Source organism: Rhagoletis pomonella, unplaced genomic scaffold (assembly GCF_013731165.1).
Source record: "Rhagoletis pomonella isolate Grant_MI unplaced genomic scaffold, Rhpom_1.0 Rhpom_scaffold_00002, whole genome shotgun sequence".
In the NCBI taxonomy this organism is placed as follows: Eukaryota; Metazoa; Arthropoda; class Insecta; order Diptera; family Tephritidae; genus Rhagoletis; species Rhagoletis pomonella.
The window spans coordinates 24,087,692-24,104,404 of NW_023458556.1; the positions used below are offsets into that span (position 1 = coordinate 24,087,692).

At 38.2% G+C, this 16,713-nt stretch overlaps 2 protein-coding genes across 4 annotated transcripts in view; both read right to left on the reverse strand.

The window, feature by feature from the left end:
- The window catches only part of LOC118733321, a 259,753-nt gene extending 249,714 nt beyond the window's left edge, over positions 1-10,039 (reverse strand). The window contains exons 1-2 of one of the 2 annotated variants that reach the window (XM_036462676.1): positions 8,990-10,038; positions 8,841-8,924 (exon numbers count right to left, since the gene is read on the reverse strand). In XM_036462676.1, coding sequence (XP_036318569.1) covers positions 8,841-8,924; positions 8,990-9,921 — 1,016 coding nt within the window. In that variant the 5' untranslated portion in view covers positions 9,922-10,038. Of the gene's footprint in view, positions 1-8,840; positions 8,925-8,989 lie in introns of both variants that reach the window. The other variant, XM_036462677.1, reaches the window with a different exon arrangement.
- Positions 1-16,713, reverse strand: part of LOC118733322 (D-2-hydroxyglutarate dehydrogenase, mitochondrial-like) — a 468,040-nt gene that overhangs the window by 355,565 nt on the left and 95,762 nt on the right. The window lies entirely within an intron of this gene.

The following is a 16,713-nucleotide window of genomic DNA, read 5'->3' on the forward strand; positions in this document are numbered from 1 at the left end:
TCACTTTAACATATAGCAAGCATACTAGTTATTATTCAGATATGAAGTTAGAGTTATAGCGCAAAAACTATCTGAGTAATCAGTGTTATAGGAGCTATACGTTAAAGTGCACCGATTTCGATAATTTTAAGGAATAATTAAGGTAATATTAAAAAACTGTTATGTGCAAAATTTTAGTAAAATAACTTCAAAACTGAAGGAGTTATTTATAAAATAGTTAAAATTTAATCAAATTTTCAAGTACCGTTACCTCGAAAACCGGAGCCAATCTGGTAAAACGGGGCATGCCATTGATTTAGAACGTCCCAATTAAGTGAGTTCAACTTTCAAAATCTTTGCTCAAAGCTTACAACTTGAACAGCGTAATTTGAACCCAGCTTATTCTTTTGTTTTCTATTTCATGTTTATTCCTCGTCTAACTTTTGAAGCACTTGATGAAAATGAATTACACTTATATTAGTCGATTTACTAAGAGATTACGAATAAAATCATATATAAAACATAGGTGTGCTCACAAGTTTAAAAACCAAAATTTTTATTTAGAAAGTGTACCTATTTTTTTAGATTTGCCCATATACAAACAGGCATATATTAAAACAAAAGCAACGAAATTGCAATCAACGCTTATCGCTTCCTCCTCTTTTTCGTTAGTAAATATAGTTACACACTAACTATTGTTAACCACCTTCACTTAACATTGCATACTAACATACATACATATACTTGCATACAGTTTACTAACCCAGTAGTGCATATACCTTGCACACCATATGTAAAATGAAAACATTAAGAAGCGCGGTAAAGTAAAAATACGTAAATTAAATATTTAAATTACGAGTTTAAGCTTGTTTATTAAAAAAAATAATAAATAAATAAAATAAATACCCAATCGAAAACGAAAATTACTAAAATTTATATTAATAAAAAAAATAAATACAAAGCCAAGTAATTGAAGATCCGATTGATTGCATGGTTACACTGAGAAAAAAAAGTCATAATTTTCGTATATACAGTGACGAGCAAAACTGTAACATGGTGTTACGCTTTTTATATCAGCCGCCGCTATCTTTCCAAGTTCTAACGACATCCATACTTTTGATGTATATTCTTATTGCTACAACTGTATTTCCTCTCTCATAAAGAATTGAAGTCAATCCAACAACAATAATAAAACCACCAGACAAAAATGTAAATTAAGGCATATGTTACAGTTTTGCACTTATATATTTTTAATAACTTTTTGACAATTTTTCACGAAAAAAAATAATTGTTAACACAATGTTCAGTATACATTTGCTTTTTTTAGTTCCTGGAAGCAATTTGGCATACCTTACCAAAAGAGTTTTTGAAATACAACCCCAAACTATTATTGACCGACCACTGTTTGCCTGACATGATGCGCTTAGGCTTAATTTGGGTCTTTGATCCAATACCATGCCCGGCCATCTGATTGAAAGCGATTAATTTAGTCTTGTCAGACGAACTAACCTTCAATTAAATCTTAAAAATGTGTTTTCTATTGCATTCTGTAAGGCCTAACATATCACAATAGGCAACGGTCCGGTTTTCGTGTGATCCAGCAAAATGCTACCATTCTCGCACATGTATTTTGATCAAAATAGTTTTTTCTTCTTTTATTATGCCTTTGCGTTCAATTTGACAATTCTTCACCTCACTGTCTACTGATCTGCATTCAATTTTAGCACCTTAAGCGCTTCTGTAATAGTGGCTGCAGCGCTACTTGCTACTAAGTTCACAAGATATCGGACCGTAATATTTTTTGGCAGACTTCCTTTGTCCTTAGTAACACTTTAGGCTATATTTTTCTCAGTCTTAACATTTTTATGTGGCGAATTCCACAATTTTTTCCACTTTTCCTACGGTCCCGCCTTTCTGCAGTAAATCTAGTATACTGGTAATCGCTTCTTGATTAAATTACAATACAGAAAAAAGTCATCTGACTACAACTAAGTAAAAGATAACTGTAAAATGCAAAACTGAGAGTGAGTGCAAAACTGTAACATTTGCCTTAATTTACATTTTTGCCTGCCGGTTTTATTATTGTTGTTGGATTGACTTCAAATCTTTATGAGAGGAGTAGGGAGTGGAAAGATAGCGGTGGCTGAAATAAAAAGTGTTACACCATGTTACAGGTTTGCTCGTCACTGTACATAAACACCGTCTGATACAACTCCAGTCAAAGAGCAAAAGCTAAGACTTAAATTCATTTAAAATTACCAACAACGGCTAATACCGACAAAACACCTCAAAACACTCCTGCAGAATCTTCTCGATCAAAACAGGGTGACAATCCAAAAAAAAAAAGACTAAATACCACTCAGCCGCAAAATTTATTTTACAGTGGCAGTCTAATAAGATACTGCACTATATTCTCCTCATCCCCAATTCAAGATAATTCAGAGTCGGTTCTGGACATTAAAAACAACAATCTTGACAATTTTTGGGCCCGACTTCAAGCGGCATACGATATAATTATCGAAACGGATGATTCCGTTTTTCCCGCAAAATTTTAAAACTTCGGCTTCGGCCAAATACGAAACCTGCCTTGGCAAATACGAAGAAACAAAAGCAATGATTTCCGATCAGCTTAAATTATTAAAATCAATGAGCGCACCTACTCCACCCCAGAGAGTGGAAATACCCCAAGAGCAAGAAGCAAGTTCAGGCATTTACCTAAAAGTACCAGCATGTGATACAGAAGTATTTTATGGAGGTTATGAAGAATGGCCGTCCTTCCGGGACATGGTTACGGCCGTGTACAGAAACCACCCACAACTGTCTCAAGCACAAAAACTATACCACCTCAGGTACAAAACAAAAGGTCAAGCAGGTGGTATAGTTAAACAATTCGCACTAAATGACGACAATTTCAATCTGGCATGGGATGCACTCAAATCAAGATAAGAAAATGAAAGGGTACTGGTAGATAATCTAGTAACGATTCTAATTAACTTGCCAAAAATAAAAAAATAAAACTAGCGAAGAATTCATAAAATTACAGCCCACTGTTACAAACTGTGTATCCGTGCTAGAAACTCAGAACATTCCCACCGATAACTGGGACCCAATTCTGGTAAATGTATGTTCCGCAGCCCTGCCAGAAAAATCGTTACTTCATGGGTGCAATCGCTTCCATCCCGAAAAAAATGTCTGACATGGCAACAAATAAAACATTTTCTGATTACCCAGTACGAAATAGCAGAGAAGGTAGAACCGGCTTTAATTGCGGCATTTGCTATAATAATCCGCCGGAGGATTTTCCCCTGGAAGAAAAAAATATATATAAGAACAAATTTATCGGCAATATAAGGCCATTATGGCAGCCCAAAGATAAAATGAATAATAAATCGCTGGCAATAACAAAGTTAACTTTGAAGATCTTAATATTCTATTGAAGTGAGTCGAAGTCGTTTTCAAGTCACGGCCCCTCTCTGCACTCTCGCAAGACCTATGCTTAATAGACTTGCATTCCCAAACTCACACGACCTATTGTCAAGCTGCTCAGATTGAAATATAAACATATATCTCCTAAGAAAACCGCCATTACTGTCACTTTAAACCAAATCTAAAATTATACAAAGACCAGTGTAGCAAAATTTAATGCATTCCTGAAACAGTGATCATATATAAATAAATAAAGCAACATCCAAAAAGTTCTTCGATAATAAGCGCACAAATTGCCAGCAATCCTACTATTCCGGCCATGCAGCAAATTTTTTAATATACTACATAATTTATAGTTTTTATATGAAATTTCAATTTGTAAACGCTTGTCACTCTTCATAATTTATCAAGAAAAGAGCTTTTGATTTCTGTGCTAGAATTCCAATTCTTGATAAATAATAAAAAAATGTACAAATTATAAAAATTTGCATGTACCAAGTGTACAGAGCCGTTTCAATAATATTAGAGTGGACTCTCTACCCATGTACACATTCGCATTCGCAAACATTCGTGTCATTTGATGCGAATGTCGAATGCGAATGAGTAAAATGATGCGAATCATTCACATAACGAATGCGAATGCAAATATTCGCAACATCCCTTGTACATATTTACATGCATATTTCTCGCAAGGGACCTTTGCATTAATAAAACAAAGCAGAACAGCCACTCTCGATGTTGATTCGTTGATATCTCGCCACCGCACATAGAAGTATTTATGCAGAAAAACCGGTCAAAAGACTGATTTACCAATTGATTCCCTTTGTCCCCATATGTCAACCTGAAAACAGTCAATGTTGTGGTAGTTTTTCTTTTCTCCACGCTTTTAGTCGTTCTACTTGTTTCTTCGGTAATTGTGTTTTAGTGAAGACCTATTTCAAGAAAAAACCTTTTGAACATGGAAGAAGGCCATTTTTATCATTTAAGACTAAATTTAAGTAAATTGCTTTCAATATAGCCTTCGTTTGGAAAATTTAGAATCGGTCTGTTTTGCTATTTTTGTTGAATAATATTTTTAAATATTGGTATTTTTGTTTACTTGTCAAAGTTTCTCAAAGTTTGGTTCCTTGAAATATACGTTACTACAGTAATCTTGGAGCAATTAAAGCAAAAATAATTCGCTCGAATTTGCTCCATTTTTGATTTTCGAAGGACGAACCACGATGAGTCGTAAGGAGGGTTGCATTGTTAACAGGTGTAAGTCTCAAATTTAATTTGGTAAAAATTACGTAACGATTGAATACTATTTGTCAAAGATCTATGAAAAACCCCGATCCATCGCCAGTTTTTTCCTACTTTTTCCTACTTTTTTTGTAAAAATAACTTAAAGATATGATAACTGAATATAACTAAATTTTTCACGACAATGATGCTAAGATAAGTGTAGTTAGCAATTTTTATCCTATAAATCCCTAATTATGATTAGAAAAACACAAAATAATTTTGACCGGTTTAACTATGCAAATACTACTCTGCGCACCGACTAAACGATAGAGCGTAAGAATACGTGCGAGGTTAGCATGAAAAGTTGTTCTATGAAGTGCCGACCATTGTACTGATGGCACATGCCGGTATACTCTTTTCTGACACCACAGATCGTTTGGGCAACCAAGAGTTGCTTGCTGGCTCTCACACGCGAGTTGGAGCGTGTGCTAGAGTTGTATGGGGGGTGTGAGACTTGGAAGGTTTGCTGTTGCACACGGGAGCTTCTTAGAGCCGTGCAGGCTCGTATAGTGCTGGTTCGGACCCGCGCGTTGCGCAAGCTGGCGGCCGTGGGGGTGGGTGGTGCCGTTTGGCTTGAACAACTGGGGCCACAAAGGCTGTGGTCCACTCCCTCCCGTCCGTTGTAAAAGTTTCACCTAATCGAAGTAGAGTTCGGATGGGGTCGTCTCTGGCAAACGCAGCAGAAGTATGTTGCTAGTCCAGGGTTGGACTCAATGTCCGCCCGGAGAAGAAGGATGCGTAGCAACCCGGCTGCAAGGTATTGCTCCATGGACGAAAAACGATTGATGAGGTTCGTCGATCTAAACGGGGTTAGGTCGCCGAAACAATAGCCCGAGTCATTCTGGATGTCGTGGGAATGCTCCGCCGCTACTGAGAGTCACCGGCTGTGCCATTAGTCACTCACTGCTTACCGCTTCTGATTCGTCCTCTCCGTAGCACCGGACGTCACCATCAATATCTCTATCTCTCTCCTTGGACGTAAGGTTGCCGGCACTCTAGTTATAGCGGTGTGTGTGTGTGTGTGTGTGTGTGTGTGTGTGTGTGTGTGTTCGAATTAAAAACACGAGGATACTGTGTTTTATTTGGTGGGGTTTATTGGGACCTTCTTTCGACCCAGGATAGGCTAAGCTCACCTCAGCCTTTGACAAAACCCTCAAGGCAAAAACCTCTGGGCATACAGCCCCAGACGTGGACGAGACCGAACGTCGTCTGCTTCGGGAGACTCGGACCACAATAGCCCAACTGCGCTCTGGTTACTGCAGCAGGTTGAACTCATACCTAAACATATCAGAGAGGATTACACCACAACTCCACCTCCGTCACATGCAACACATGCAATGGGTGGAGCCATCTCCGAGTTTGCTCAGACCTTACGACTCATAGGCAGTACATAGGCACAACAGAGTCCGCCTGAGCAACTCAACGCAAACACAGCCGCACCACAACACAATACAATACACAACACCACTGACACAACAGACCACACCACCGATTCAACTGCACCACCACCACCCACACGCCACCGCCAACAACTCCTAGTTCCGCCGACAATCTGCACGGTGTGCCAGTCCAGGATATTCCGTAATGTGAAATCAGTCAAGTGCAACACTTGCCTTGGCTGGTGTCACTTTAGGGCATGCTCACGACTGCGCACCACGCGAGATTGGACGAGGGACCCTGCTGTGCTGCTCGGTCGCAATCTCCAAATGCGACGCCGCCCACTATCACCACAGGGCAACAGCCTCAGCAGCAGCAAGCACAGCATGTGGCGGCCCGGCAACACACTTCTCTAACACCCCACATCCCAATAAGTCTCCCTAGGCACACGAAGATTTTACAATTTAACTGTAACGGACTTCAGAGCAAGATCGAGAAGATAACAGCCTTCATGGGTCGGCACGGAATATTAATAACTGCGCTCCAAGAGACGAAGCTGCAAGGCAATTCAACATTGTTGAATTGCGCCGGATACAATGAGCACCGTCGATATCTCGAGCGAGACAATGGGGGTGGCCTAGCGTTCATCACGCACTACACCGTGCAGTATCGTCCGACGAAGCGTGACGACAGAGTTGAAATAGACTTTGGTGACCACGCTTTGTCAGAACCGGAGCGATGTGCGAGCTATTTTAGCCGGCAGTTCATTTTGCATACTGCGGTGGATATAGCCAAACGCCAAGTGACCAGAAGGCTGCACAAACTGCCAAAACCTAGTGCGCCTCTTGTTTTCACCAGCGGCGAGGTCAGGGTAGCCATCGACAACGCGAAAGCCTCCAAAGCCATTGGACCCGACGGAATTTGCTTGCTGATTCTGAAAAATTTGGGTCCTGCGGGAGTAGCGTACCTAACGGAGGTCCTCAATCTGTCAATTGCCACTCTCGTCATTCCAGACATCTGGAAGATGGGGAGAGTGGCTCCACTGCTCAAACCGGGGAAACCAGCTAACAAAGGGAAGTCTTATCGCCCGATAACCCTCATTTCCCCGGTAGTGAAGACAGTAGAGGCCTTGCTACTCTCGTATTTTACCAACCACCTGACCCCAGCGAAACATCAGCATGGATTCCGTAAAGTGCACAGCACAACAACAGCACTTAACGCCATAAATACCCAGATAACTCGTGGCCTTAACCGAAACCGCCCCTGTGAGAGAACCATTCTAGTAGCGCTGGTCTAAAAGCATAAACAGACGGCAGCGTCGATCCGGATCGACTCGGGAATTAACTGCAGTTGATCCGGATGGAGTCTGAGTTAATCCGGATCAACGCTGCCGTCTGTTTAAGCTTTAAGACGTTCGACACTGTCAGCCATTCAACGCTACTAGAAGACATAGAGGCCTCCTCCCACAGGGACTCAAACGGTGGTCGGCGAATTATCTGAGTGGTCGTCACTCATCAGTACTTTTTAGAGACAAATCGAGCAAACTTTGGAAAATAAAACAGGGGTTCGACAGGGTGGTGTCCTTTCCCCATTACTTTTTACCTTTTACATTTCAAAGCTCTCTCAACCACCAGAGGGAGTCTTGATAGTCTCTTATGCTGACGATTGTGCGATAATGGCGTCTGGGAATGGAATTGATGACTTGTGCTCGAAAATAAACGGTTATCTCGCCGAGCTTTCTAGCCTTTTTCACTGCACGAAGCCTAACTCTCTCCCCTACAAAATCCTCAGCCACACTTTTTACCACCTGGACCTGGACTACAACTGGGAATCCACGTCGATGATACACCAATTCCGACGGTGAAAAACCCGAAGATACTCGGAGTAACCTTCGATAGTCTGCTCTCCTTCTCGGCGCCTACAACCGCAATTGTCAATAGAGTAGAAAGCCGCAACAAGGTCCTCAAGTCGCTAGCCGGCAGCACCTGGGGCAAAGACAAAGAAACGTTGCTGGCAACGTACAAGGAAATTCGCCGGCCGGTTCTGAACTATGCAGCGCCCGTGTGGCCAGCGGGGACACGGCGCTCAGGCCAACGACAGGATGCCTTCTGATGCCCTCGCAACACCACCTGCACGACGAGATCCACATGCTTCCTGTTAAGGAGCATAATACAATGCTCTGCAAGCAGTTTTTGGTTGGGAGCCCCAGGCGTGGTCACCCAAACAAACAACTGCTTGCAGAAGAGCCTCCGCCCAGCCACGTCAGGAGGCATCTCTACGAACTGACGGACGAAGTCCAGAGATTCATCAAACAACCTCTGGACCCGGCAGCTTATCCAGCTTATCAACAGGCTTTGAACGGCATTCACAGAGGCAGTCTGGAGTTATTTAGACTCCCGACCTGGGAATGCCGTTCTGGGCATACAACCACCAGACGTGCACGACTCAAAACTTCCGTCTGCCTCGGGAGACTCAGACCACAATAGCCCAACTGCGCTCTGGTTTTTGCAGCAGGTTGAACTCATACCTGAGCAGATTAAACGAGGATGTTCTTAACGAATGCCCGGACTCACAGCATCTTTTCGTTTGCCCTCTGAATCACACGCCCCTGTCCCTATTGACATACCCCGTCAAGGCGGCACGCTACCGCTAGTAGACCTTGACGATAACGATTGAAGGAACCGATCTGGGCGGGGTTGTTGTAGCCGCAACAACAACAACAACATTAACAACAACAACAAGGAATTGTATATATACATATGTAAGTATATTACCTCAGCATTCCGTTTAGATTCTTAAAAACAATATCCGTTTGTAATGGTTCGAAAATCTTCAAATCCTTGATTTGCTTATCGATTCTAAAACCAAGAAATTATAATAATAAAACGCAAAACGAACGTTAAATAAGCTATTAAGGAGTTACCTTTTAAGAAACTCGATACGGGATTCAAAATCCTTCCTATGGCATCTATTATAAAAGTCCCGGTTTTGTTCTTCGTCTAATTCAGCGCCTTGTTCGACGAAAGTTGACAAATTATCTTCTTTCTTCTCCAATGATCTACGCCGCCAATACGCATGAATATGTTTTAATTTTGGACGCTTACGGAGTTTCGCCAAACATTCAAAACCAATGGGGGCGAACGGAGTCATTGTTGGTAATGCAAATGACTCACTAGCTGATAGTACACTTTCGCATGTAAGAACCCCTTGACAATTTTTACATTGGCGGCAAAACTCTTTATAATTAACGTTCTCATGTACATCGATTTTACTTTCCTTTCGCAATGAAGCCAAACATGATTCCCCAGGATTATGCTGCGAAGAAATATTGTCGCTCAATTCCTTTTCGGGTTCCTTCAAATTCTGCTTCGCGCCTTCCTCAGCATCATCGCTTTCGGAAAGCAATGTTTCTACCAAACTCAATCGTGTCTTTTCAATGTCCTCCATTTCAGAAATACTCCAAGGAGAGATTTCTCGTTCTAGATTAATAAACTCATTATTAAAAACGGCTGTTTTTGTGGAATCTGCTAAACACTCAAGTGGAAAGTCATTTTGAATTTTATCACCGATTTTTGACGTTTGTACATAATGTACGGATACATCTGATATTGTAATAGCATTATCCTTAAAGATATATTTAAAATTGTCGTAGTCTTCTATTTCACAAGTGAGTTTATTTGATGTGTCGTGTACCTCAGATGGCAGCTTAATAGTGGAAGGCCTTGTTTCGAAACATATCAAAGCATGTCTAGACAACTGGGTAGTATGCGCAGAAGTTTCCACTAAACCAGTAGGAGTGCTGTTAATCTCATTGCTTTGTGTTATAATAGGAATTTGCGAATGGAAGGAATTCATGTGGAGATTATCTTCTACATTTTGTGTTTGCTTAACAGCATCCAGATTTGAGTGAATACCACCATCTGCAGGATCTATACACTCATTGGGCGTCCTAAAAATATTAATAGAAATGTCATGATGAAATAAAACTATTGCAGTTTTGAAAATCACGTGAAGATCTGGATTTTAATAAGCTTTATTTTGCTTTTATTACACTGTTATAGCCGCGAAACATGCATGGCCGGAGAAGACGGTTTCACCCTATTTTCGGATATGGAGAATCGAAATGCATCATTAGTTTTTTAAGTTTTCTGCACGCCTTCTTACAACTTTTATTTTGAAAATTTTGCCTCCAATTAAACTTTTTAAGGTGTTAAACCTATTTTGTGGATTCTAACTCTTATCTGGTTTTTTTTTCGACAAAATTTCTATTGCAAAGATGTTTATAATGTCTCAGGCCTTAACTTTCGTGAACATACCAAACTCCAGAAAAGAGGTATTTGACACTTTTAGGTGGAAAATCCGAAAGCAGTTGTATATTAATTACACAGGAACACAAAAACAAAAAATGTTGTGATCATGATGGTAGCCCCACTATTTCTAGGTTTTAGGGGTCGCTGAAAACGAATATGACGAATAAAACTACCTTCAACGGACCATTTTCCCGCCTGGGGATTGAAATTTCATTTTTCATGCAAAGTTAAGATGAGTGTGTATTCCTCTCTTTCTTGGACCGTTAAAACCGAAAATGACTAAAAAATACTAATTATACCCCTCCCTCAGCTCTTGTAACTTCCTTACTACACCCTGAATGGGTTCGAATTTTGAATTTTCATACAAAACTCAAATGTATGCGTATTTCCATGTTTTTGGGCCGCTGAAACGGAAAATGACTACATTATGTCTATATTCGGTATAAAGCGCCCCACAGTGGTCTGCAATCCAAATCTAGGTGGAGAAAACTATTTGCTCAAAGACGCTTTGACACAATTTGACACCACTGTGTTTCTATATGTTTCTGAGGTAACTTATTACGAATCCGAAGTCAGTCGAATGGGTAAGAAATTGTATCAATAATGAAGATTGGATAGGAGGATTGAAAGTGTTAATAAAGTTCGTGGTTGTCTTCTGTGGAATTTACACTAGTAAACATAGTACTTCTTGCGGCAGTTATCTTTAATTAACCACATATCCACTTAATTTTTTTTATTTAGTCATTATATTTGTTTACGAATAAACCATTTTCAACCTTACAACTTTATTTTTTATAGTCACTCTCGGTTTCAACGGTCGAAAAAAAATTAAGTTTCAATCCCTAGGGGTGGTTGTAAGAGGGTGGTAGTGATAAAATGGTCCGTTGAAGTTGTTTTTTGATCATATACGTCTTCAGCGACCCCAAAAACCTAGAAATATTGGGGTCTACCCTCTGGTTCATAATTTGTTTTTGTTTTTGTGTTCTCCTGTGTAATTAGTATAAAACTGTTTTCGGATTTTCCACTAAGTGTCCAAGACCTACTTTCTGGAGTTTGGTAAGTTTACGAAAGTTAAGGTCTGAGACCTTCAAACAACTTTGTCAAAGAAATTTTGCCGAAAAAGCAAACCAGATAAAAGTTAGAAACCATAAAATAGGATATAAAACCTGAAAAATTTCCGTTGGAGGCAAAAATTTCAAAATAAAAAGTTGTATGAAGGCGTGCAGAAAACTTAAAAAACTAATGATGTAGTTCGATTCCCATACCCGAAGTAGGGTGAAACCGTCTTCTCCGGCCATGTCTTTGAAAATGTTTGAAAAAAAAACTATCGGTGTTATTATTATTATTATTTATTTTCAAATACTCCCCTTGCCAAACTAAATATGTACTTATTAACAAAACTAAAATAACGAACATTACGCAGATACTATATTTTTAAATAGGGGTCATTCCATGTAAAAGAACAAAACGGCATACATTTTAATATTTGGTGTCACAATTTCTATTCGCCTCAAATTTTTTCTATGGGTTCTATACACGAAATGAGCTATCACGTATTCGAGGATTTTTTTCAGTTTTTTCTTCGGAGATATGATCTGTCAATGTTTGGACTTTTTCGTGGTTCTGACTAATCATGTACTACTTCTTCAAATCGTTATATCTCAGGTTCTGCTCATCGTAGAGACTTCCTCTTACAGGTCTATTCTGCACGTTACCGAAGATTTTGTAACCGAAAAATTTTATTACCAAAAAATGGTACCAGTTCTTGTCACCGCGATTCTAGGTACGCTGGTAATGCAGTTAATATATTCAGCAATTCAGCTATTAAGAATTGTGGAAATTCTGGCACTGCATATTTCACGGGGCAATACCCGCAAGAAAGATACTGGTCAAATGATTAGTAAAATGACCTGGAGCCATGACTGAAAGTTTCCGTATTTTTCCCATCACATTCTTAAAGGCATCGGTAGATTTTGTGACCGTTTCTTTCCTTATGTTTCCGTACGTGTGACTTTACATCTCGCTCTTCTTCAAGTCTTGTGCGCTTAGCAAAATGTATAGCTGCACTGCTTACACCCGTCACAGCTACTCTGGTTTTTACTAGTCAAATTACCAAATTTTTTTTCTGGTTTTATGACCGTAATTTTACGGGCATAATGACCATCATTTTACGGGCATGATGACATTAATTTAACAGCATAATTACCGCCATTTTACGGGTATAATGACCTTCATTTTACGGGGATAATTGCCGTCATTTTACGGTTATAATGACCGCGTTTTACCACCATTTCGACTGCTATGCGACTAATGATACTCCTAACAAAACACATTTAGGATTTTTAATTGTACTTTTCTACTTTATTGCATTTATTTGTACTTAGTTAATTGAAATTTATATATTTAGGGTATTAATTGAATAATTTAAATAGAAAAATTTTACGACTTTATGACATGACGACGCTTACGACGGTGACAGGTAATAAGATCAACGGAAATAAGGTCAATTGACTTTACTCACTGTGATTTAAAATAATTTTTTTCTTTTCTTCCATAAAAAAAAAAATTGTCCAACTTACATACTTTGTATGGAAGAAAATCCGTGAAAAATTGCTAAAAATCGACTTAAAACTTAAAACAATTTTCCTAGAAATTCTTATTAAAAAGTTTGCAATTTAGATGAAACTGTGCACAATATTCATAGTTTTTGCACAAAGTTTGAAAATTGGGTTATATGGTTAAAAAATATAAGCATTAAATAAAGAAAAGAAAAATAGCCAATATTTGATAAAATGTGGTGTCCCTATTATTCCACCACCCTACATGTGGATATTTAAATTTGATCTCAATAACAAACCCTTTAATTTGTATATTATGAATTTGTCATATTTTTGTAATATTTATATACTTTAGCATTAAGAAATTGAACCACTTGAACCGAACCGAACCGCGGTTCAGGGATGCTCGTGAACCGGTTCTTATACCGGTACAAGCTTTTTCTAAGTGGTTCGACCACTGAACCGAACCGCACCGATTTTTGGAGTGGTTTGCAGCTCTTATAGCAACAAAATAATGTACAGGGTGGCGTCGAATGAGCTATATGGTTTATAGCTTTTTTATTTATGCGATTATTATATATTTTTTTTTAAATACAGTATATTATTGGGGAATTTTTTGCAATTAGCTTTGATAAATGATATCCTGTTAGCATACTTTCCATAACTTTTCGCAGAATTTCGGGTGTAATGGCCATGATTTCATTTCGAATGTTGGTTTCTTGGTTTGTTAACGTACACTCTTTCTTTCAAATATCCCCAAAGAAAACTGTCAGGAGCTGTTAAATCTGGTGAACGTCGAGGCCAGTTAAAATCGCTTGTGCGCAAAATAATGCGTTCGCCGAATATGTCCCTTAACAAAGCCATTGAGGCACGTGCAGTATGTGCTGTGGCTCCATCTTGTTGAAACCACAAGTTTGGATGGTTTTCCACAGCTGGCCTAATAAAATTTTCCAACATCATCCGATATGCAGCACCGATGACAGAGATTGAGACACCACTTTCATTTTCAAAAAAATATGGGCAAGTTATCCTTTCGGAGGATACACCGCACCAAACAGTACACTTAAGTGGGTGTAATTCTCGCTGATGCACTACTCTTGGATTTTCCGTAGGCCAAATCCTGCAGTTTTGCTTGTTGACATACCCATTTAATAGGAAATGGGCTCCATCGCTCATTACCCAATTGTGAATAAAGTCTGGATTTTCACATTACATTATCACATTATTTGTGCACGTTGTTTGATCGTGTAATGATTCATAATTAATTCCCCAAGTCTTCTTCACAAATTTAATAATTAAAAAAGTTATAAAGAACTCAAACCATATAGCTCATTCGGCGCCACCCAGTAGTATGTATTTATACATATTAATATGCGCACATCAACAGCAACAAAAAATTTACCGTTATGACACCATCCAATGTTATCCATACCCCTGGCTGATGTTTGAACCGTAACCAGAGATCGTTTTTTTTCAAACGTGGTGAACAATAATAACAATCTTTTGTAAATTTCGATATCAATGAAACGTAATAAACAATATGGGTCTTCACACCGAGTTCGGTGTTGGGTAACTCGGTTTCCGGTAATTTTTTCTAATGTATTTTGTTTGTGTAAAATAGTGTAACAAAAAAAAAAAAATACCGGAAACCGAGTTACCGAGTATCAAGCTTCGGTATGAAGACCCAAAATATCTACGATGCATGTAATCTGCCTATGTATCGGTGTGTAGCAGGACAACGTCTGCCCGGGCTTACTAGTACTATATAATGCTTAATATCGATCGCACTGTTATACATATCGCACACCGTCTTCAAAAGAGTCACAACTCAAAATAATACGTTTGTCAGAAAATGCGAAAAACTATTTCTTAGCACATGATAATCATATGGGCAATAGCGACTTCACCTTAAGTTTTTTTAACAAATTATAACAAAAATTTGCTCCAGCTTCTGCTGAAAGGTAAAGCTATCAATTTATGTAGTTATATAGATAATTAGATGACATTAGGTAAAAATTTCGCTTGCAGTAATTTCTACATGGTAAGTGCTCCGCCAATATTTGGTTTCATAGGGATTCGGATACCTTCCTCATTGAAGTAGTAAAGAAAATTCGCTTAAGTGCCTTTTTCGGTTACGTGCACAAGTTTTTCGTGCAAAGAAGGATGTGCAGCTAAGCAAAATACACTGTACATATGTCTACATATCTGTGGTCATAAGCAATAACCGCCTAAGTCGAAAAACCTGAATTCGAGAAAAAAAATCGTTTTAAACATTTGGACTGTAATGTTAACTTTATAAGGAAACCAAAATGGGTTCGTCTATAACTTTTTAAATAGTCTAGCTGGCGAGATGGGGATTTCACATACACATGAAATGGTAGTTGCAAAATACGATAGCATATACTATATAACTCAATTATTTCTTAAGTCGACTTACAGGTCTATTCTGCACGTTACCCAAGATTTTGTAACCGCAAAATTGTATTACCAAAAAATGTTACTAGTTCTTGTCACTGCGATTCTAGGTATGTTGGTAATCCTGTTAAAATATTCAGCAATTCAGCTATGAAGAATTGTGGAGATTCTGGTATTGCATATTTGCCGTGGCAATACTTTGTTACCAGCTTATGAGATGGTAACAAAATTTACCGATTACAAGAGTACACAAAATACCAAGGTTTAAAAATTTACAGGAACTTTATTTACCGGTTACAAAATTTTTATTACCAGCGCAGAATAGACCTGTTAGGCGGTTATTGCTTATGAATACAGATATGTCTATGTATATACATTAGACTGCATCACTCCCCATACAAAAAAAAAATCGGAACTGTTTTTCCATTGGAATTATAAAATCTATTATATTTTAAGACGTTCACCAAAATTATTCGGAAAAATATTAAGATTTAAGCGAGCTGGACCGATTTGAAAATACCTCCATAAATGGAGTGTTTTATGAATAAAAATAGTTTCTTAAAGATGTTTTTTCGAAAAATCCCCTCAAATGACAAAACGGTTTAAGCTTAAAAAATTTGCATAAAAATATTTAAAAAAAAAATAAAAAATAGTTTTTGAACGGAATCGTAATAATGAGATTTTTGATGCTGTTTTTTAACTTTTTTCAAAGACTGGCATAAGAAAAACTTGAATAACTGAACCTAAACTCTTCCGATTTACACTTGTGAGGTATCATTGGAAAGGTATTTTGTCACCCTTTTTATTCCTTTGCTAATAAGGATGAAAGAGAAAGGTAGGATGAACGAACATCATTCAAAGTTGAATTAAGATGTGTTGGTATTTGAAAAAAATAAATAATTGGGACACGAATGACTTTTTTGGACATAAATAAAAATAGTGGGAAAATACCTTTCTACCGATATCCCATAAGTCTAAATCAGACTAGTTTTGGCCCAATTATTTAAGTTTTTCGTAAATCAATCTTTGAAAAAAGTCTCATTATTACGATTCCGTTGAAAAGATTTAAAAATATATTTATGAAGATTTTTTAAGCCTAATCTCTTTTGTCATCTGAGGGGGCTTTTCTCAAAAAGTTCTTTAAGAAACTATTTTTATTCATAAAAACTCCATTTTTGGAGGTATTTTCAAATCGGTCCAGCTCACTTAAATCTTAATATTTTTCCGAAATATTTTGGTGGTTGTCTTAGAATATAAAAAGTTTTGTAATCCCGGCGGAAAAACCGCGCCTTTTTTTGGTGATGCAGTCTAATATACATGTAGGATTGGCCTTACTCCGTCAAAGAAATAACACAGGAGTTTTA